We start from the raw sequence: 21116 nt of genomic DNA, 5'->3' as shown, positions 1-21116 counted from the left end.
CCCAGGCTGCTGATTGCAGAAAACCCACAGGCTCTCTGCCTCCGGGCTTCCTCTGACTGCCACCCCCCAATCTGCCCAGTCCTCTGAGCCCTGTGAGGCAGACTGTTGGAGAGTCGACACCCCCCAGGAGCAAGACAGAGTTTAATAGGCATTTGTGAGGGGCGCCTGAGTGGCTCAGTGGGTTAAGCCTCTGCCTTTGGCTCAGGTCATGGTCTCAGGGTCCTGGGATCGAGCCCCGCATCAGGCTCCCTGCTCAGTGGGAAGCCTGCTTCTCCCTCTGCCTGCTGCTCCCCCTGCTTGTGTGCTCTCTCTCTCTCTCTCTCTAATACAGGCATCCATAAAATCTTCAATATGTACTTGTGAACATGTTAGAGGCTATTTCATGAACACGCAAGCATATGTGAGCACGCCCATGTGTGCGCAGGCAGGTGTGTGAGTGTACGGGTTTGTAGGGGAACGGGCAGGCAGATAGGCACGTGCTCGTACATTATTTGCATTGACCCCCGTGTAAGAATGGAAGGGACTTTGTTTGGGTTCCCCCAGAAGCAGACCTTGTGACGAAGTTTCAAGTGCAACTAGTCTCCCCAGGAGGGGACCCCAGGGAACATCAGGAGCGAGTGGGCAGGAGGAAGTCAGTAGTGTGCCTGTTATCCAGCGGGGACCCCCCCCCCCCGCCCCGCAGCCCGAGGAAGAGCATGGCGAACTCTCTTGTCACCCTGGCTGCGGGCGAGGCCGCTGGGGGATGCGGCCTCCAGCTCCGTCAGTCACTGCTAGGCTGCCTTGCAGGCCGGCGGGCTCTGTCACCCAGAGAAGACTCCGAGGCAGAGTGGCAGGGCTAGGGGTCGGTTGTGGGCTTGGTGGCAGGTGTGTGCACCTGGCACCAATAGCATCCGCTCCAGGGAGGGCGTGTGCAGTGATGGGGGTGCCCGCAGTGCCCGGAACCCTTGGCCTCAGTTTCCCCACCTGTACACCGATGGGAGGGCCTCTGTGCTCTTTGCAGGGCCCTCCTTGCCGCCGCCACCCTGAGTGTTCAGCCTAGCTCTGCCTCCTGCTCAGAGCGCGGCAAAACGTCCGCACCCTGGAGGCCAGAGTGGTCCCAGCCCCGCTCAGGGGTCTCCCCAGGGGCTGTACCTGGTTCGAGGCCCACGCCTGCTTGTCTGTCCAGTCCCTGTGGCTCCGCACGTACCACCACTGGATCTCCAGCGAGTAGGAGGGCGAGCCGCTGCCGCGGAAGGAGCAGGCCATCTCCACGTCCTCGCCCGTCCGCGCCGTCATGTCGTGGGGCGTCTCTGTGAACAGGGCTGTGTGGAGAAGGGGGTGAGGAGTGGCCGGGGCTCAGGAAACAGCAGGGCCCATGGGCGCTGGGCTGGTGGGTCAGGGAGAGAGTGGGAGCAGCCGGCTGGGGGTGGGAACGGCCTGGCTTCACGTGGGGCCCCTGGAGGAGCTCAGCGAGCCCGGACAAGGGTTGTGCGACAGCAGCTAGCAAGACATGGGTATGATGGGGCAGGTCCAGGGCCCTGAGGCCTGGCCCACACGAGCTGGGTCTCTATCCCAGAATCTGTGGGCGCTATGGGAGACCCACGCAGGGCAGTGAGGGATTGGGGGAGGGCTGGGTTGGAAGGTGGGAGCAAGGAGGCCTAGGAGGAGGTTGTGGTTTTCAGCAATTCTTCCAGATTTTTCTAGTCACCCCTACTGGTCTCCCTCCCAGATTCTTTTCAACCCCAGGGCACAGGAGCCAGTGCCGCAATTTTTGTAAAACCAAGTCAGACCAGGTGAACCCCCTGCTCAGAACCTGCCCTAACTCCCCACTGCCCCTGGGATAAAGCCCACCAGGTTGGGGTTCAGGGCCTGCCCACTGCCCCGTGCTCTCCTCTCTCTCCTGTAGGCATGCCTTGCTTTCCCCTCACTTGTGCCCTGACTGTGCCCAATGCTGGAATGCTCTATCCTTGGTCTCTCTTTGCCCAGCTGGCTCCTTCAAGTCACTCAGGGCTCTAACTTGACCCCTTTCGTCCTTGACCACCCAGAGCAGGACCCCTCTCACCCCAACTTCCTGGCACCCCCCACATATCTGTTCACTGCATGCACTACCTGCCAAGTTCCCTGAGAACAGAGACCTGGAGCGCTTGGGGCCGTGCAGTTCCCAGCACCTAGCAGGCGCTCCATGACTAGGTTGAACATTCTCCATCCTCTGAGGGCCCCCAGGGTACGCCGGGAGCCACATCCCAGCTCCCCAGGAGAATCCCAGGGCAGGAGGTACCCCCTAATCCCCACCCAATGACATAGCAGGAGCATCCCCCCTTACCCTCCCGCCACGCCACCAGGTAAATGAGAAAACAAATCCCTATTTAATGTGGCCCGTACCCCTCCCCGCCATATGTTCTGTCTCTCCTCTCTCCAAACAAATATTGTCCTGAGATGTAATTAGAATTCTTTCCTCTTCTCAGGAGAGATTATCTCGCCCTGGAAAGACGCCTGGCAACGTGCAGGTCACCCGGGGAACGTGTGTCCATCAGTGTTCCTACCCCCTGCCCCTCCCAGATGCTGCAGCCTGCAGGGGACCTGTCCTCCCCAGGGACAGATGTGCCACGAGCCAGCCCAGGGGTCCCTCCTGTATGTCCCCTTCCCCGAGCAGCTTGGGGTGGGAGGAACAGGGAGCCCTGGGCTGGGAGGTAGGGGTCCTGCTCTGGGGCCACTTGCCTCCCACCCCTCCTTAGGATTCCGAGGGCTTTGGAAGCATCAGGATGGACAAGGACCTCCATTGGGAAGCTTCTGCTTTTTCTGCTCTACACATGGGGTTTCCATGTGGAGCTTGACTCCAAGAACTGGTTTCTGGGCTAAGAGAAAGTTTGTGAGGTCCCTAATCCCTGAGGTTAGAGGTTTATGAGGCGCTTTCTGGAGGCTTCCCACATTCAGTGAGGCTGGGAAGGACTGGCCGCTGTCCCATAAACAGAGCCTGTTTAATGAGAATGGCTGAATTACTGAACACAAGCCCAGCGAGGTGCGAGGGGCCTTCACATGCAGTCGATCTGAAAGTTGGGACTGTCCTTATTCCCAGTGGGTAAGAGACAAAACTGGCCCACGCCCACTTTTGCCTGCTGGGTGCCCAGGCCCCAACCTACAGAGTCATCCTCAACCCCCCTCACCCTCCCTTCTAGCCCCATTCAGTCTGCAGGGAGCCCTGGGGACGCCACCTCCCGAACGTCTGTAGAATCCCACCCCCACCCCTGTGCTGGGCCAGCACCACCCCCTCCCGCCTGTAGCAGCGCAGTGGCCTCCTCACTGGGCCTCCCCATGGCCACCTGTCCTCCAGACAACATATTTGCAACTGGTCAGTCAGAGTTATCTCCACAACACAAACCGATCCCAACTCCTTCTTTCCTCAAAACTCTCCTACGGCATCTACCATGAAAGGAAAGGCCTTCCATGTTTGGGCCCGTCCCCTCTGGTGCCAGCTTCTGCTTTTCCTCTGCTTGTTCTGTTCCCGCCACCATGGCTTCCTGGCTGTTCTCTGAACATTCCAGTTGAGATCCTACCTCAGGGCCTTTGCACTTGCTTGGTGTTCCCTCTGGCTGGAACACTCTCCCCTCGACCCAATTCCCACATCGCTCCCACCCTCCTCTGCTTCAGGACTCTGCTCAGACGTCACATCCTCAAGGAGGCGTACCCTAACTACCTCATGTACATTACATCTCTCGCCCAAACCCATGCTTCAAATCACTGTTCCTCTCTAAGACATGATTGGTGCCGTCCGACAAACTTTCTGCAATGAGGAAAATGCTCTATATCTGAGCTAATCCAGAAACCACCAACCACACATGTCTACTGAGCACCTGAAGTGTGGCTAGTGCGGATGAGGAACTGAATTTTAAATTTAATTTCATTTTAACTCACTTAAAATTAAACAAATAGCCACTTGTAGGTAATGGCTACTGTACCAGACAGCACCGCGAAAACACTTGTTTTGTGTTTATTGTCCGTTCTCCCGGAAGGAGGGACTGTCCCTGAGCCTGTCTTATCTACTGATATATCCCCAGCTCCTAGAACACTGCCTAGCACCTAGTAGGTGCTCAGTAAATACTTGTTGAGTGAACGAAAGGACAGATAAGACTGGGCAGTGGTGGAGCAGGATCTAGAGCCAACAGGTCCCCACCCTGAGCGTCCTAGGCCAGGCCCAGCCCTCCTCACCTTCCCCGATGCCAACCTCCCAGCTCAGGTAGGACTGCAGGGGGTCATGGAGGCTCTGAGCCATCAGGAGGGACTGAGAGGGGATCACAGTGAACGCTTGGCCCCTTGTCCTGGAACAGCTGGATTTTGCCTTGATCCAGACCCAGTGGCCTCTGTGAAGAGGGGAGGAGGAGAGTTGGATCCAAAGCAGCCAGCTGTGGGACCTGGCCGGCTAAGGGACAGTGAGAGGGACACAGCTGTGACTTTCTCCAGGTGTGACTACTGAGCCATAGGAATCACAATGTGCTCACCATTTTTCCTCCTGCACCTGGGGGAAAGGGGTCCAGGGCTGCTAGGATGACAGATTAGGAAGGCTGGAGCTGGCCCTGGAACCCAGGCCTGTATGACTCCATCCCCCTGCTTCTCCTTCCCTAGAGATGTGTGAGTGGAGGAAGCATGCCTGGCCAACAGGTATGTGGAGGGTCTCCTGGGTGGCAGGAATGGCAGAAATGGGCTTTCCTTGGTGGGAACGCCAACGGGGGACATGGAGAAGGGCCAGGCCTTCATCCACCCTAGCTCAGCTTCCCCCACCCATGGGCACCCCCAAACTGAAAACCCAATCCTGGCACACTGGTTCTTTTTACTGATGTATCAAGAAAGGCTCAGAGGGGGTGGAGTCTGGCCTGGCGTCACACAGCAGCCAGGGGACAGCAAGGTCAGGCGCCAGGCCCTGAGTCCTTGACCAGACCCTTTAACTCTCAAACACACTTGGGGGACAGCCCCTTCACCCTGGGGGCACCTGTCCCCTCGTCCCAGTAATGGTCCTCTAGAGGGCGCTGTCCAACAGACCAGAACGCAAGCCAGGGTTGCAGACACATGCAGAAATTGCCATTTTCTAGTAGCCACATTAAAAAAGTTAAAAAGAAATTTTTTAAACAGATGAAATTAATTTTAATCATGTATTTTATTTAACCCAAGATATCAAAAAAATTATTTCGACATGTAATAGAAATGATTAATGAGATATTTTACATTCGCTTTTGCTCTAAGTCTTAGAAATCCAGCACGAATTGGACACGATTATAGTACATCTCAATTTCGACAAGCCACATTCCCAGTGCTCAGCTGTCACAGGGGCAGGGCGCGTGATGACAGGTGAATCTTTCCTCGCCATCACACGTCCCCATTGCTCAAGGGAGGCAGCCAAGTTCCAGTGCAGGGCAATGACCCTTCCAAGGCCACACAGCAGAGTCTGGGATTTGAACCCAGGCCTGTCTGACACCCACGGCCATGTTCTTTCCAGGGTATTTAAACTCTGTCTGGTTGCAGAGGTCTTTCTTTAAAAGTAACAGTCTAAGATGGTTAGCCTTATAGGGTCCTGTGGGGCAGGCTGGGGTGCGCAAAGACTTGGAAAAAGCATAGAGGAAGCATTTCACCCCTAAGGCAATCAGGGAAGACTTCTCAAAGGAGGTGCTGTGCTCCCTGCCCACCCACCCCAGCCCCAGGTGGGGAGATGGTATGGGGCCAAGAGTGGGGAAGGATTTGGGGAGGAGGTGGGATAGAAATCTGGCTGCAAGGACTCCTGGAGCCAAGTGAGTCATCTGTGCGTGCAGAAACCAGCTCCCTCCCTCCACCAAAGTGGACTCTTGTCCAGGGTCTGGTCCCCTCAGATCCTGCCAGGAATTGCTTAGTTGGGATGGGGGAGGGCCCCCAAGATCCTGTTGTCTCCAAAATCAGTGATAATAGGGGCGACGTGTCTGCAAGACAAGTGGAGAATGAGGTTCCAGGCATTTGAGGGCATAACCCGAGTCTCCCTGTCCCCGGGCCTGTCCCAAGGAGCCCCTGATGGAGAAGCAGCGTATGCCAATGAGCACCCAGGGCACGGGGCTGGAACCAGGGATGGAGGACTGAGCCTATTTCTGCCAACGGACAGGCTGTGTGGTCTAGGGAGCATCTCTCCCCTTCTCTGAGACTCGGTTTGCTCCTCTGTCCAATGGGGGTTTGTGCTGATGGTCTAAGAACCCCACCAGCTCAGACAATCAGAGGGAGAAAGTGATGTACTAAGAGCAGTGTCCTGGGCACTGGGAAGGGGAGGGGTCACTACTACTTGGGGGAGGAGGAGTATGTTAGCCAGGCCCTGAGATGGGTAAATCCTGATAGGCAGAGGCAAGGAGAAAAGAAATGGTGTGAGCCAAGGCAAGGAGGAGGGAACTCCAGGAAGCTTTCTCATTGTTTTTAAAAAGAATCCATACCATTTATGAAGCATCTACTATACACCTAGCACTATGCAGACACTGTCTCTAAGACTCTCTAATCTGCTCATCCCCATTTGACAGATGAGGAAAATGAGGCTCAAAAAGGAGACAGGACTTGGGGTGTCTGGGTGGCTCAGTGGGTTAAAGCCTCTGCCTTCAGCTCAAAAAGGAGACAGGACTTGGGGCGCCTGGGTGGCTCAGTGGGTTAAAGCCTCTGCCTTCAGCTCAGGTCATGATCCCAGGGTCCTGGGATTGAGCCCCGCATCGGGCTCTCTGCTCCGCGGAGAGCCTGCTTCCTCCTCTCTCTCTGCCTGCCTCTCTGCCTACTTGTGATCTCTGTCAAATAAATAAATAAAATCTTTAAAAAAAAAAAAAAAAAAGGAGACAGGACTTGTCCCAGTTCACACAGAGCTGGGTTTTGAACCCGGGTCTGACCAGTAGTTGGGACCAAGACCTGGGACTCCATCAGCCCCCATCAGGATTTGGTCCGAATTATCAGGAAAAGGTCAGCCACCAGGCTCCATACCTCTACATCCCACTTGCACACCTCCAGAGATGGGGAGCTCAGCTCCTCACACCTCCACTAGAAGCAGGCAGCTCTAACCAGCAAGAGGTTCTTACTCCCTCTCCCAGGTCTGTGAGAAAGGTACCCCATCAACACCAGAAACTGGAAGGCAGTCCGTACTAAGTTTGAGGATGATGATGGCACAGTAATAATGTCGAAGAACTACAGAGTACTTGTGTCAGGCACTGTGTGAAGCTCTGCACGGACATTTTCTCCCACCATGATGCTGTGGGGGCAGAGGGATCATTATTATCCCCATTGTTCAGATGGGGAAGCTGAGGCCCAGAGAGGTTAAGGATTTGCCCAAGGCCACAGAGAAAGCAGTTGCATTTGAACCCAGTTCCAGAACACTTGAGAGTGGAGCCCGTAACTTCTAGACCTTGCTCCCGCGGCCCTTCTTCCTATCCTCTGCCCCATGTCCTTCCCTCCAGATACCCAGACCATCCCCTCCATCTCCAGTTAGCATCCCTGCTGAGTTTGGGACATAAAATCCATCTCTTCTCTTTGACGTCCTCCTGTCCTGAGCCCTCCCCCCCTGCTCAGGTAACTCCTCACAGCCATCTCCGGGGAGGCTGGTATAATTATAGATTTTTGAGAAGGAAGCAATTGCGTTCTCCTGCCCCAGGGCCTGAGCAGGGCTGGGCTTGCTGGGAAGACAATTAAAACCGGTGTCCACAAATTAGGATTCTGCAGGAGAAGGAGAAAGGGCCTCGATTGAATGCAACTTCTTCTTCCTTTCTGCTTTTAATTGGGGGAGCAATGTAGTCATTAACCCCAGGCCCAGTAATCGGGGCATGGTCTGCAGGAAACAGCTCCGGGGCCCTGGCCCGAGTCAGTGGGTTTGGCTTCTGGTAAAGGCAGAGGAGGACCCGGAAAGATCTTGTCTGCCCAGGACCAGGGCCTGACCTCCTTCCTAAACTTCCAGGCTCTGATTCGATACCACATCGAGGGCTCTGTCTTCAGGCCTGGGTTCGAATCCTGTTTCTTCTACTCCCCAGCTGTGGGACCTGGACAAGCCCCTTTGCCTCTCTGAACCTCAGTTCTTTACATGAAAAAAGGAGAGAAAGAGAGGGGAGGATGACACAAGGCAACCCATGCCTCATGCCTGGCACAGAGTCAGTGCTTGACAAGTATCATTCTCTTCGCTCACATTCTAGCTCCAAGTTCTGTCATCGCCAGAAAGATTGTAAAGATGCCTCCTGTAGCTTCATCAGATCAAGCAGGGGTACAGTGTCTCTACCTCCCTCATGCCTGGGCCATGCGCAACCTCTTGCCCACCAGTCCTGTACCTCTCCTCCTTCCTCATTGGCTTCCGACAGCCCCCTGCCCCCTGGCAGCCGGTGACACACAGGCAGGCCACAGGGGACTTGTCCACCAGAGGCAGCCTCAGCGTAGGCCCCCCCCCCCCGGCTCCCTCCACCTCTGAGGCCAGACCCCAGAACCCTGACCCTCTGATCCAGGCCCCTATCTCCTCTCTCCCTTCGCACAGCCTTCCTTGCCCTTCTCATCTTCAAATCTCTGCTGTGAGGCTGCCTCCTCCATGAAGCCTGCAGGGACTAGACCCTAGGCCACCCACCAGTCTCTGCCAGAGTGAGAGCAGGCTCCCCTTGGTCCCCGCTCAGCCCATCTCTTGCCAGGTCCTACTGTGTCGTGGCCCACTCCAGCGATGAATGGATACACAAATGTGGTTTCTCCGCACAACGGAATATTATCCAGCCTTAAAAGGAGGGACATTCCAACACGGACAAACCTGGAGGACGTGACGCTGAATGAAATAAGCCAGGAGCAAATGGACAAATACCGTCTGATTCCGCGAGGCCCGGGAGCAGCCCAACTCAGAGACGGAGGTGGAAGGCTGGCTGCCCGGGGCAGGGGGAGGGGAGGAGGATAGCGGGGGAGCGTTGAATGGATGGGAGCACAGCCTCAGCTGGGGAAGATGCCAAAGTTCTGGAGACGGATGGTGGGAACGGGTGCACAGCAATCTGAACTTATTTGATGCCACGGAACTGTACGCCTAAAAACGGTGAAAAGGGTAAATTTGATGTTGTTTTACCACAAAATTTTTTTAAACGCCTCTTGGGCTTCCCTGGCCCACAGCAGTGGCTTTCACACCACAAGCCTCTCCCTGGACTTTGTGCCGGGAGTGCTCCCCAGCTCACAAGGGCGGCAGGGGTGGGGGGTGGGGTAACACCGGCAGGGTCACTGCCTGAGTCTTCCCTACCCCGTCTGTCTGCCTCTTCTCTACTTCACGCTCTTCCCTTACTACTTAGTTCTCTCTGACTTTCCTCACCCGCTGTCCCTCTCCCACCCTGAGTGTAAGCCCCCCCAAAGGCGGGAGACGGGAGTCGGCTTTGTTGACCGCTGTGTCCCGGCAGCTAGAAGGACACCAGGCACACCAGGCGTGCAGTAGATGGTCCCTGGACGCTGGCTACTGTGACACCAGACACACACAGTGGCTCTGGCAGAAGGCAGAGAAAGGATCCCCTTCTCTCCTCTTGGCTCTGGGCCACCAGGGAGCTCCAGGAAACCCTCACACTCGGGGTGCCCCATGGGAAACTGCCAGCTCTCAGAGCTAGAGTCAGGTTCTTGGGCTGAGCATCCACAGTCTGTGGCTCTGGTTCTGCTGGACCCCAGCTGTGTGGCCCCTCCTGTCTCTCCCGACACTTCTAAGTGTCCATAATCGCCCACCCCCCACCCCCCGCAGCCCGCTGGGCATCGTTCCCAGAGTCCTGGCTCACAGGGGGCCCTGGGCCTGGAGGTGACTTCGCTGCGCAGGCAGGTGTGGAAGCCATCCTTGGGGCCCTGGATGGCCCCCCTGGAGCGTGTCCTGTGACGGACACTGAGGTGTCTGTGTCTCCCCTTGCCTGGGGCTCCCCCAGCTCCAGCACTGCCCAGCTGTCCGGCATGTGCTGAAGGAGTGAACGAATGCACGGAGGGAGGAAGTTCCCACAAAAACCCAGAGGACTGCAGTTCTTGAAACTATAAGAAAAAAACCGAGAGAGACGGACATCGTTCATTTACTGGGCACCTACTATGTGCCAGAAGAGAATTTCGGGGGAAACTGTGCCCCATAAGAGCAGGGATAGGCACAGATAAATGGACAATGTGGACACAGGCATCCTGGGAGGCCCTGAATGGGGCCCCAGCAGGCAGGACCCCTCCCCAACCTCCCACCTTCTGGTCCTTCTGACCACTGGCCATTCGAGCCCAGCCTGGGCGCCTCGAGAGGGCCCCTAAAGTTGTCATATGAAATGTGACCAGAAATGAGATGGGGCAGTAAACAAAGGTCAGCAGGGCCAGGAAGTGCTGTGGTGGCCTCACGGGGAGCTCTCTGAACCCTTGAGGCCCAGAGCCGGCACCAGCCACCCTGTGGGCTCACCTTTCTCATCGGGGACCTGCAAGGCACCAGACAGCTCAAGTGTCTGATCCCACATAAGCCTCAGAGCAACCCTGCAGGTCAGGGGTCTTTGACTCTTTACTACAGGTGGGGAAACTGAGGCTCACAGAAGGTCACGGCAGGTCAGGGACTAGAGCTGGGACTGGGACCTGGGCCTTTGAGGAGCTGGGATTCAGACTCAGGCCTTGGGAACCCCAGAATGCAAAGTCCCCCTACCCCCACCCCATTCTCTGCCGGTGGCAGGGCTGCACGTGATGAAGCAGGAAGTACGTCCCGTCCACATGAGGGCTCCCGCAGCGCCCCCACCCACTCCTTCCAGCCACCTGAGCTTTTTCCAATGACTTGAGCAACATCGCTCAGAGAACCTGGGGGCCGCCCCCGGGGACTGCAGGAAACAAACCGCTCCAGACACCGTGCACAGGACACAAGGACTTGAGGAGGTGGTGCTCTCTATCACCTGCCCAATCTCACAGAGGGAGGTAGCCTGGTTCAGAGAGGGAGTGTCAGTGCCTGAGGCCACACAGTATGAAGGGACAAAGCCAGATGTCAGCCCCAAAGCTGGCTGAAGGGATCTCCCAAGCAGAAGCCAAGTCCTCCCTCGGTCCTCTTCCATTTCAGCTTTATGCAGTGTGACTCCTTGGGGGTTATTTCCAGAAAGCCTGCTCTGTGCCCAGCTCGGCTGGGGGCCTGAGCTGCAGAAGGCCCATGGCCACCTTAACTCTCGGCTGGGAGGCAGGACAGGAAAAAGCTGCAGAGGGAGTGTTTGAGGAATCCCCAGCTCACCCGTGAACCTCACCTTGCTCCTGAAATCAGGAGATGTAAAATGTCCCGAAGAGGAAAACCCAGATAAACTGAATGACAAAGCCCCTAGGGACTGAGAAGCCAGGCTTGTTGAAGGAGCCCTCTTCTCCCTGGGGATGGGTACAGTGTCTGCTCTGGGATGGGCACAGAGTCTGCTCTGGGAGGGGCAGGGCTCCGGGGATTGTTCTGGCCAGCTGCCTGGAGCAAGAAGAATCGAGGTGTGAGTCGATGAAGGTTGTTTGATCTTGGAGTGGACAAGTTTTCCTCTTCTCAAGAAGTGCAAGGAGGCTATTTGTACAAAAGCTCGGGGAATTGCAGTGTGCCTTAGTGGGAAGATGGCAGCCTGGGTGTGCAGAGGGAGCTCAAATGCTCCCCTCAAAAGCAATGAAGGAGATCAACCTTCATGGACCCATCCCTGTGCTGGGCTTCGCAGGATGCTCTGGCCAGGCTCTGCCCCTCAATGGGCCCAGAGTCCACAGGAAGGACAGACACACAGACCAGTGACCACTGTATGGACAATGACTGGGACTGAACCTGTATCGCCATGTACAGTTGTTCAGGGTGCGCACCATTCACAGAGCCATGAATCGTGGTCTCCCCTCCTCCTCCCCAGAGTTATGATGCAGAAGCTCAGAATGGAGGTGCAAGTGTTAGGGGAGATGAAGGCATGCCCACATCCGCCTGGACTCAGGGATAACTTCTGGAAGGTGGGCCACATTTGGACTCGAAGGCTGGTTGGGGTTGGCACGGTTATAAGGAGCTCTGAACAGGAAAGGGCATGCCCGAAGGAAAGAGTCTAACAAGTCCAACCTTTTGGGGACCCCCTCACCATTTCTGCGGGATCCCTGAAGCACCTGCACTATTATTTACTTAATATTTATTTTCAAAGCACCTTTCCCTTTTTACTTAAATAAATTCAGCTTAAAAGGAGACTTTTATTGCTGCCATAAACGGAAAATCAGCATCACTTGCCATAAATAGAGGGTAACTGTAAAAATAAACACCATGAGAATCATACAGTGTCTGTAAATTCCAGCCAGGAAAGGCGGCCTGCTGAAGGCTATGGGTCTCAGTGTCCATTTTCTCGCAGGAACAGGGGAGGCTGGTGAGAGTTGTGCATTAAATTCAGGGGAGGACCAGGTAGAGACGCTTCTCCGTCACAAAGGCTTGGGATGCAGGGCTGCGGAGGGGCGGGGATGCAGGGCTGCTTAGAGGTGGCCTGGCTTTGGCTTCCTCCGCTACTGACCCTCTGTCACCTTCATCCCCTGTCCCCACCTCCCAGTCCTGGCTTACAGAGAGGCCCAGGAACTGGACCCTCCCTGCCACAGTCACAACCCTACCGATCCCACCAGTGCTGCCCGACGGGGCAGCTTTCTGTCTGATCCACCGTGTCTTGCATGTGGGGAGGACTGACACCCATTTCGGGCTCAACGAGGCCCGAAGGAGGTCTGCTTGCAGAAGGAGGGAACAAAGAAAGGAAGGGCAGATGCCCTCATGGTCTCCGCTGCTCAAACCAGGAAAGCGACCTCCTGAGGCATGGATCTCCCCCACTGCCCCAAATGGGGAAAGAACATTATTTTTGTATTAAAACAAACATAAATATATTATGGAATAGAATAAGGAACTCATGAATTTTGAATGACACAGGAGAACATCAAAGAAACGTTGCCCCTGGTGGGGCGCTGTTCTCTCTGCCCCCCACCCCCAGTCCAGGGCCCTCTGCCTGATCCAGTCAGAGGCCTCCTTTGTCTCCACCGCAGGAGTACTGATGTGTCCCTAAGGAGGCAGGTGGGGGAGGGGAACCAGGAGGAGGCAGAGGGATGGGGGGCAGGGCAGTGAAGCCTAGGACTTATGCCTGGGCATGCAAGCTGCGGTTCTGCCCTGACTTGCTGTGTGGCTTCGTGTAAGTTGCCTGCCTTCTCTGAGCGTCAGTTTCCACGTGGCTCATTGTGAGGATGAAATGAATGCAGGATGAAATGAATGCAGGTGAAGAGTGTTTGCATGTGTGGGAACCAGGAGAGCCTCCTTGCCTGCCATTCTCTGGTGGCGGCTGCTCACCGCTGAGTTACGTGCACGCACACACACACACATGCACACACACACACATGCCCAGGTTGGGGAGTCCTTGCCTCGCCTCAACCAAGAGAAGTCAAATAGCTGGGTGCCTGGGTGGCTCAGTTTGTTGAACGTCGGCCTTCAGCTCAGGTCATCATCTTGGAGCCCCAGGATCGAGCCCTGCATGGGGCCCCCTGTTCGGTGGGCAGTCTGCTTCTCCCTCTGACCCTCCTCGCTCTCGTGCTCTCTTTCTCAAATAAATAAATAAAATCTTTAAGAAATCCAAATAGCTAACATTTTGAACACCTGCTGTGTGCTAAGTGCCTGGCGGTGCTGTGCCTCGGTTTGCTCATCTGTAAAATGGGGATGATGGTAACAGCGACCTCACGAGGCTGCTGTAAGGATCAGGTACGTTGACAATTATAAAGTGGACGATCTGGCACAGAGGACTGCTGTGGAGATGGGTCCTTTCTACTTTGTCACTGAAGTAAAATTCATACCACAAAATCAACTGTTCTCACGTGACCGAGCCGGTGACCCTAAGGGCATTCACAATGTGTCACCCACCTCCATCTAGTCCCCCCACATCCTCATCCCCCCAAAGGGAAACCCTGCACCCATGAAGCAGGTATGCTCCCTTCTGCCATCCCCTGGCAACCATCAATCTATGTCGAGTCTCTGACTGGATCTGCTGTTCTGGAAAGTTCCCACAAATGGAAGAATATAATACGTGGTCTTTGGGGACCGGCTTTTTTCCACTTAGCATCATGTTTTTGAGATTCGCCCACACTGTCCCATATATCAGATTGCGTTCCTTTTTATAGAGATGCTCCTTTCATCAGATAAAATCTCACACTGGTTCCCCACACAACATGGGAAGTAGCCACTCTCACTCTCCTCTTCTTGGGGACGAAGAAACTGAGGCGCGGAGAGAGCAGTGGGGACTGGCCCGGTCTCCCTGCCCAGCAGTCCTGACACTGCTGGGCGGGCAGTGCCGTTGCCTGCAGCTGGGGGCAGGGCGCCTCCCAAGGCCACGGGCACATATTGAGGGAGACAGCAGTGGAATTACAAATCTAGGGAGATTTAAGGAGAGTGAAAATATTCTGGCACTTGCAGGATGTGGGAGAGGAGCAGGTTTCCCCAGTGGAATTCCCGCCTCCTCTTCCCACACATCTGGGCCACGGGGAGGGAAAGGGTTGGGAGGGAGGGAGGCAAGGGTGGGAACGCACAGGAAGGCAGGGACAGGGCCGGACCCAGAATGGGGGAGCTGGGGACCGGAGAAGGCAAACAGGCATCCTGATGGTCGTGCCCACGGCAGACCTTTTCCTCCTCACCTGCACAGCCTGCAAAGCCGGCGGGGTGAGGCCACTGCACAGACGGCTAGTCAGGCTCGGAGAGCTCGAGGGAGCTCAGGATCTGAGCCCTAGAGTCTGACCCTGAAGCCCAGGCATGCACCGTCCTTACTGCCTGCCAGAGGCAGAGAGGGGGTGAGTGCGGGAAGCAGAGGGAGGTTGCAACAGCCACAGCGGAGCAGCCACCTTGGAGCCCAGAAGGGAGCACCCCCAGGTTCACTGAGGAGCAGAAGGCAAGGGGGGCGGGCACCAAGGCAGGGGCCAACAAGCTCCAGGGCCATGAAGACCAGAGCAGAAGGGGAGAGGGCACAGGAAAGCCAAGCACAGAGACCAACAGGAAGGGAGAAACTGAAGCAGACTCTGGCAGCCGTGTCGTCTCCCCGGGACCTAGTTTGGGCAAACGCAGGCCTGCTTGGGAACCAGGGCCTGCCCTGCCCTGGCCCTCCCACGCCTGCCTGGCTGTGTGTGGGAAATCCAGCAGCCCAGCCATAAACGTAGGAACTCTGGAGTCAGGCTGACCCCAAAGTGAACCCGAACTGTACCTCCCTGTGGTGGGCAAATCACTAAGCATCAGTGTCCTCACCTGGAAAATGGGTATTGTGGGGACTCAAGAGGATCAGCCACGCCTGTAAACATCCGGCGTCTAGTGGGCGCCATGACGCATTATTAGACTCTCACAGGCCAGACTTTTCCAGCTCCTCTTTCTCCAAGGCTCCCACCTACCCTTTCCTCACCTAGAAGACTAAACTGGCCTGGCCTCTTGAAACACAGGGGCTATTCTGGAACCAGAGAATCTCTAGCTGAAGGGGTTCTGACCCACCCCAGGGCCTTTGCACTTACTGTCCCCTCTGCCCGGGAGGAGATTTAATGGAAAGCAGCAGGGCCAGGATGGGGCTCAGGACTCCCAGTGCCTAACTGGGTTAGGGACCACTACTGGGGTCTCTGGGGACACAAGGAGACCAGCTGGTGAATCTCAGGGCCCCTGCCCCAGAGGCCTTCCATCAGCTGTCAGCCAGCCTGCCTTCCCCCTCCCTCTCCTCTGCCTGCCAGGAGACCATTAGTGTAGGGTTGTTTTGAACGCAATTTCCACTACCATGCACTCTGGCCGCCGGGCCTCCATTAGGGACCCTTTCCTGGGGCCAATGACAGGCGGCAAACAGCTCCCCAGTGAGCCAGCCCTAATTGCTGCTGCCTCTGAGGCCGGAAATCATTTTTTTTAGAACTTCACAAAGCAAAACAGACACTCTACAGTCTGTTCTCACCTTCCCTGCCCTGGGCTAGGAATCAAGCCCGAGTGCTGTGAGAAAGGGGGCTTCGGTTAAGATCCCCAACCCCAAGTTGGCTAGTGAGGCTCAGAGAGCCTGAGTGGGGGCTGAGATCTGAACCCAAGAGTGTCTGACCCCGAAGCCCAGCCAGGCACCACCCCCTACCACTTTAGCAAGCCAGGTTAAGGGAACAGAAGTTTGGGTTCTGCCCCCTGGCTTTGCCCGAGGTGTGGGCCCTCAAATGACCGCACCTGTGAAGCCTGTCTCCTCCTGTGCAACAGGGCGTGTTGATGGGGGCCGCAGGGTGCCTGCTGGGGTGACCACGGTCAGGCTCTGACAGGTGGTGGGGCCACGTGAGGAGGTCTGCAGAGCATGAAGGAGAGAGCCAGAGGGTGGGAGAGGTTGGGGAGAGCCTGCCAGTCAGGCGAAATTGCTGGGCTAGTCCTGAGGAGGGGATCCTGGGGGTGGTAAGCATTAGAAAGGAAACAGGGTAGGTACACACATGCACACGCGCACACACACACACACACACACGCGTGTGCTCAGCTCCCATCTCCTGACCAGCCCATGTTTCCTTCAACCCCTCTGTGCCCAGCCCCGGCATCCTGCGAGCCTGCAAACTCGGACCTAGTCCGGGAAGCAGCCTGTCCCCATCTGACAGCACCCCCCCCCCACCGCAGCCTCCAAGTCCTGTTTGACACCCACTTCAGTCCCACCCACATGCCAGCCACACCCCGCGCCTTCCCCATCAGAACCCCCTGGGTTGTGACAACCACACCAAGCTCAGCCTCTGCTTTGCCCGATACACAGGCACGCTCTCTGGATGAAGCCCCTGCCAGACTCAGACAGTCAGGGGAAGCTCCTGCAGCCTCTGGAGTCCCCGCTCAGCCCCAGCAGGCCCTGGAGACCAGGAGCGCACTTCCCCCAGGAAGCCTTCCTGACTGCACTGGGACACAGCCACCACTCTGGTGGGAGAGACCCTCGTGCGAGAGTTCACCTGCCTGAGCCACTTCCAGGGCTCCCATCTCCAGTTTGCTGTCCTCCCTGACCTCTCCCCTGTGCTCACCCGCTGAAGACACTCACCCAGAGCTCGCTGGGGAACGAGAGGAAAACTTGTTAGGGAAGGGCTGCAGTGTGGGGTTGTGGGGCGATTCCATACCCGTTCCTGGCTCTGCTGCGCACTGACCCTGCATCCCTGGGGCCCAGCCTGGCTCCTCCCTGGGCCTCAGTTTTCTCGCATATGAAATGAAGACCACTTCCCCTGGAGCCACAGGTGAGCCCTGGGAGCCTCCCCGAACCTGCTGGAACCAACCCAAACCCATGTGGCATTTTTCTGAGGCAATGATCCAGTTTTCATCAGATGCTCCAGAAGACGGCTACCTCCAAGAAAATTAGGAACCACGAGTCTAGGCAAGCTCCAGGGCCCCCTGGAGCCCCACCTCCTTGATCATTCATTCCTCCACTTCATTCATTCACCTGGCATCTGTCGAGTGCCTGCTCTGCGTGGGAGTCATGATGACACACAGAACAGACGCATGTGTAATCCCGAGGTGTCACCTGGAGAGAGGAGTGTGTGCGTGCATGCGTGTGTGCGTGTGAAGACAGAGAGGGGGAGGTGGGGCGACGAGAACAGGGAGGGAGGTGGATGCAGCAGACACAGGGAGAGGGACAAAGAAAGATGGAGAGTTTGAAAGAGAGAGAGAGAGCGCGCGCGCGTCCAACCCTGGGAGAGAGTGAGCCGGAGAGAGGGGCAGGCAGAACACTTGCCACAGATGGGCACTGCCAGTCCCCTAATTGATAGCTCTGAGCGAACCGCCCCCCCCACCCCAGCTCCAGCTCTAACCTTCCAGATGCTCCCAGAGCCTCCGTGCCTCGTATCCCAAGGGCACCCGCTTGCAGGACCTGGGGAGGCAGGTCCACATGCCGAGACCACAGTACAGAGGGGGACGCTACAGAGCCACCCAGGTTCCTTCCCGCCCACAGCTCCTCCACCGCACATGATCAAATAGCCACACACATACACTCCAGACACACAGTCAGGCAAAACCATCAGCCCCTGGCAGAATACCCCAGTAGGTGCGTCCAGGGCCCCACGTGTACTCACAAGGTCCCAGCACCACCACCGACACAGCTGGGCTTGGATCCCGGAGCCTAGGCTCTCAGACCATGCTCGTGCAGCCAGACCCAGGCCTTCCCAGCATTTTGGCATCCTGGACCCCGAGAGAATCCAGTAAAGCCAGGGTGCCACTCCAGAACAAAGCAACTGTCCCCACGCCCACCAGGCTCGCCAGCCAGGAGCAGGACAGATGAGCGGGGAAGAACTCCAGCCCCGCAGCCCCACAAGCTGGGCTCGAGCCCGGCTCTGTCGTTCAACAGCTGTGTGGCCTCAGGCTGATTCCAGAGCCCCCGAGCCCCCATGTCCTGGTCTCTAAAATGGGAACATCCTCCACATGGGCCTGCATGAGGCTGAACGGAGGAGGTGAGGGAGATGCCAGGGACAGAGAAAATGTTCCGGGAATGCTGTCTAGCATCTTGGTTCTCAGACCCCTGAAGGCCACTGAGACTAAGTGCCACGTGCAGGACAGAATCCCTCTCCGCCACAGGCTCTCTCTGCACCTGTCGCCAAGAAGACAAAGGAAAGGGCCACAGATGGAAGGATTCTGCTGGCTTAGAGCCTGGGTGAACTCACCATTTTCGGGGGTCGCTGAGGCCCAGAGGAGGGCAGAGACCCGCCAAGCTAGCCAGGAAGGCAGAGGCCGAGGGAGGGAAGATCAAGGCTCAGGGTCTACTTCTCTCGCCCAAACTTGGACACTTTAACCCGGAGCCGAAGTGAGTCACAGAGGAGCCACTGCCCACACTTCTGCACACAGGAGACAGCACACGCCCTCACCCCTGCCATGGCCTCCCTGGTTGGAGGAGGGGTGGCCAGGCATCCTCTGAGTTGGGAGCTCTGCCCCCCAGGGCCCGTCACTAAATCACTGTGTGACAGATTGCTATGAGCACCCAGAGTGTTCTTTTTTTTTTTTTTTAAGATTTTATCTATTTACTTGACAGAGATCACAAGTAGGCAGAGAGGCAGGCAGAGAGAGAGGAGGAAGCAGGCTCCCTGCTGAGCAGAGAGCCTGATGAGGGGCTCCATCCCAGGACCCTGAGACCATGACCTGAGCCGAAGGCAGAGGCTTAACCCGCTGAGCCACCCAGGTGCCCCCACCCACAGTGTTCTGACTTCTCTGCCCACTTCACCAGTCTGTGCTCCTTGGAGAAAATAAAACAGGGAACCCCCCTCGCCCATAATGCTCCCAGCTAATACATGGTGGGCTCTGGCTTGCATCTCTTGTGTGACAGGGAGCTCACTACCAGTCACCCTCGCTGCCTCAGGAGTGCCTTTTCCGGGCTGAGCATCATCTCTGCTTCTTCACTCTTATCACAATTTATACTTATATATATTTTATAGGTTTGGTTGTCTGAGCAAGAACCTTATCTGTCTTCTTCGCTGATATGTCCCCAGTGGCTAAAAGAGCCTGGTACATGGCAGGTGCTCAAACACTATTTGTTGAATGAATGAAGGAATAAATGAATGCTCACTTCCAATAGCTGACAGCAGCCTCTGTTAGGCCAGCAGCTCGCGACGACAGCACAGAGTACGAGGCAGGAGGGGCAGCCCGTGGGCCAAGAGCCCCCACATTCCTGCCCACAGACCTGCCTATGTACTACCCTCACTGTTCTGTCCTTAATGTTTTCCTATAAACCAACCCACTATTTTTGAATATCCCTGTTAGTATCATCCTAAGCAATCATATCCGCGAAACCACAGTTTTGATGTGGCTGGGTTTATTTTTCCAATCCACATTAAAATAAATGCATAACTATTAAAATGTAAGAGGTTTGTCTGGGTTCTGCCTAAAACCATCTCTCAGGTAGGACCAAATCCTGCCGAGGGGCCTGGTGGTTCTTAAAGAGGGGTTTCCACTGGGTGTGACTGGGGCAGAGTCCCAGAGACTCCTCTGCCCACTTCCGGGATGGGGAGGGGGCCCAGTTGTGGGGAGGGGGTCCTGGAGGAGCAGGAGCCTCTCTGCCTCCCCAGCCCCACCTCCCTTCCCCACAACTGAAGGTGCACCAGAGGGAACTCAGGGTCGCCAGCTGGTAGAGGGGTAAATTTCTACCCCCGTGAGATCACAGCCCATTTTTCTCTTAGAATATTCTTGCCTCTACCAGGGCTGGGGAGAGGAGGACACACCCTGGGACCCCATTACCTTCAGGGTCTTAGCATATCATATGCGCTCCAAGGAGCCGGGTCCAGGTCCGCCCACTGCAAAGTGAAGTCAGCCTTGCCCACCCCAGGATGTCCTTGTACTGGTCCCTAAGAATGAGGGAGGGGCTCTGATCTTGGGATCATTCTACTAAAAACATGGATTCCTTATGAAATTAAAATTATGGGAACGTTTAAAACTACATTAACTTGGAATACACAGAAGTTTCAGCATTCGGACCTCAGACTCCACCCATCTCCTCTCCAGGACTCAGCAGCATTGTGAGCCTGGGCTCTGGGGTCATGTTCCTGGGATCAAATGCTAGCTCCAACCCTTGCTAGGTGAGTGACCTTGGGCAAGCCTTGTTACCTCACAGAGACTCAGTTCCCGTATGAATGCCGCAGGCCAGGGGAAGTCCCCTCCTCTGAGGGTTCCTGTGGGGGTCAAACGCCATTTAAGGGCCTGGCATGACACTCAGTCAGCATTTGCTTCCGTATATCTCTCACCTTATTTGCACAGAGTTGAATAAGGTGACACCGCAAGCCAAGCACTGGCCTCCCCACCCATTTGGGTAAAATGCACCCTTGCCCAGGGCCTCCGTCTCCTGTCCCGGTGGCTGACCACTCTCCCTCACCCCGACCCTGCCCACTTATTTGTCACCAGGAGACTTCCCCCAGCACCTCTGCTGTCACCGTGTCACCATGTCACTGTGGAGATGAGCTGAATTCCTGTCCTGCTGGCCGCCCACGGCTCCCGTTGCTTCGGGAAAAGGCCGCCGGAGCCGCTGATAGGCAAGGTGTCAAAACCAATTGGTGTGAAGGACTCGGGGAAAACCGCTTGTGAGGGCCAATTCCCCACAGGAGGCCGGGAACCCTCAGCCCAAGGCTGAGTGTTTACGGGCGTAATTGATAGAGTAATCACCAACACCCGAGACAACGCAAACACATTTTTAACATCATAACCTTCGGAAGACAGCACTCAATTTTCTCCATCTTCCAGACACCAAACTGGC

The 21116-nt window shown here is 56.2% G+C and overlaps 1 protein-coding gene across 1 annotated transcript in view; it reads right to left on the bottom strand.

The window, feature by feature from the left end:
• VSTM2L (V-set and transmembrane domain containing 2 like) overlaps positions 1 to 21116 on the bottom strand; it is a 34470-nt gene that overhangs the window by 8969 nt on the left and 4385 nt on the right. The window contains exon 2 of the mRNA XM_045980197.1: positions 1132 to 1301. Within this exon, the coding sequence (XP_045836153.1) occupies positions 1132 to 1301 (170 nt within the window). The remainder of the gene's footprint in view (positions 1 to 1131; positions 1302 to 21116) is intronic.

Source organism: Meles meles, chromosome 16 (genome assembly GCF_922984935.1).
Source record: "Meles meles chromosome 16, mMelMel3.1 paternal haplotype, whole genome shotgun sequence".
Classification (NCBI taxonomy): Eukaryota; Metazoa; Chordata; class Mammalia; order Carnivora; family Mustelidae; genus Meles; species Meles meles.
This window is presented reverse-complemented; position numbering and strand designations above follow the sequence as displayed.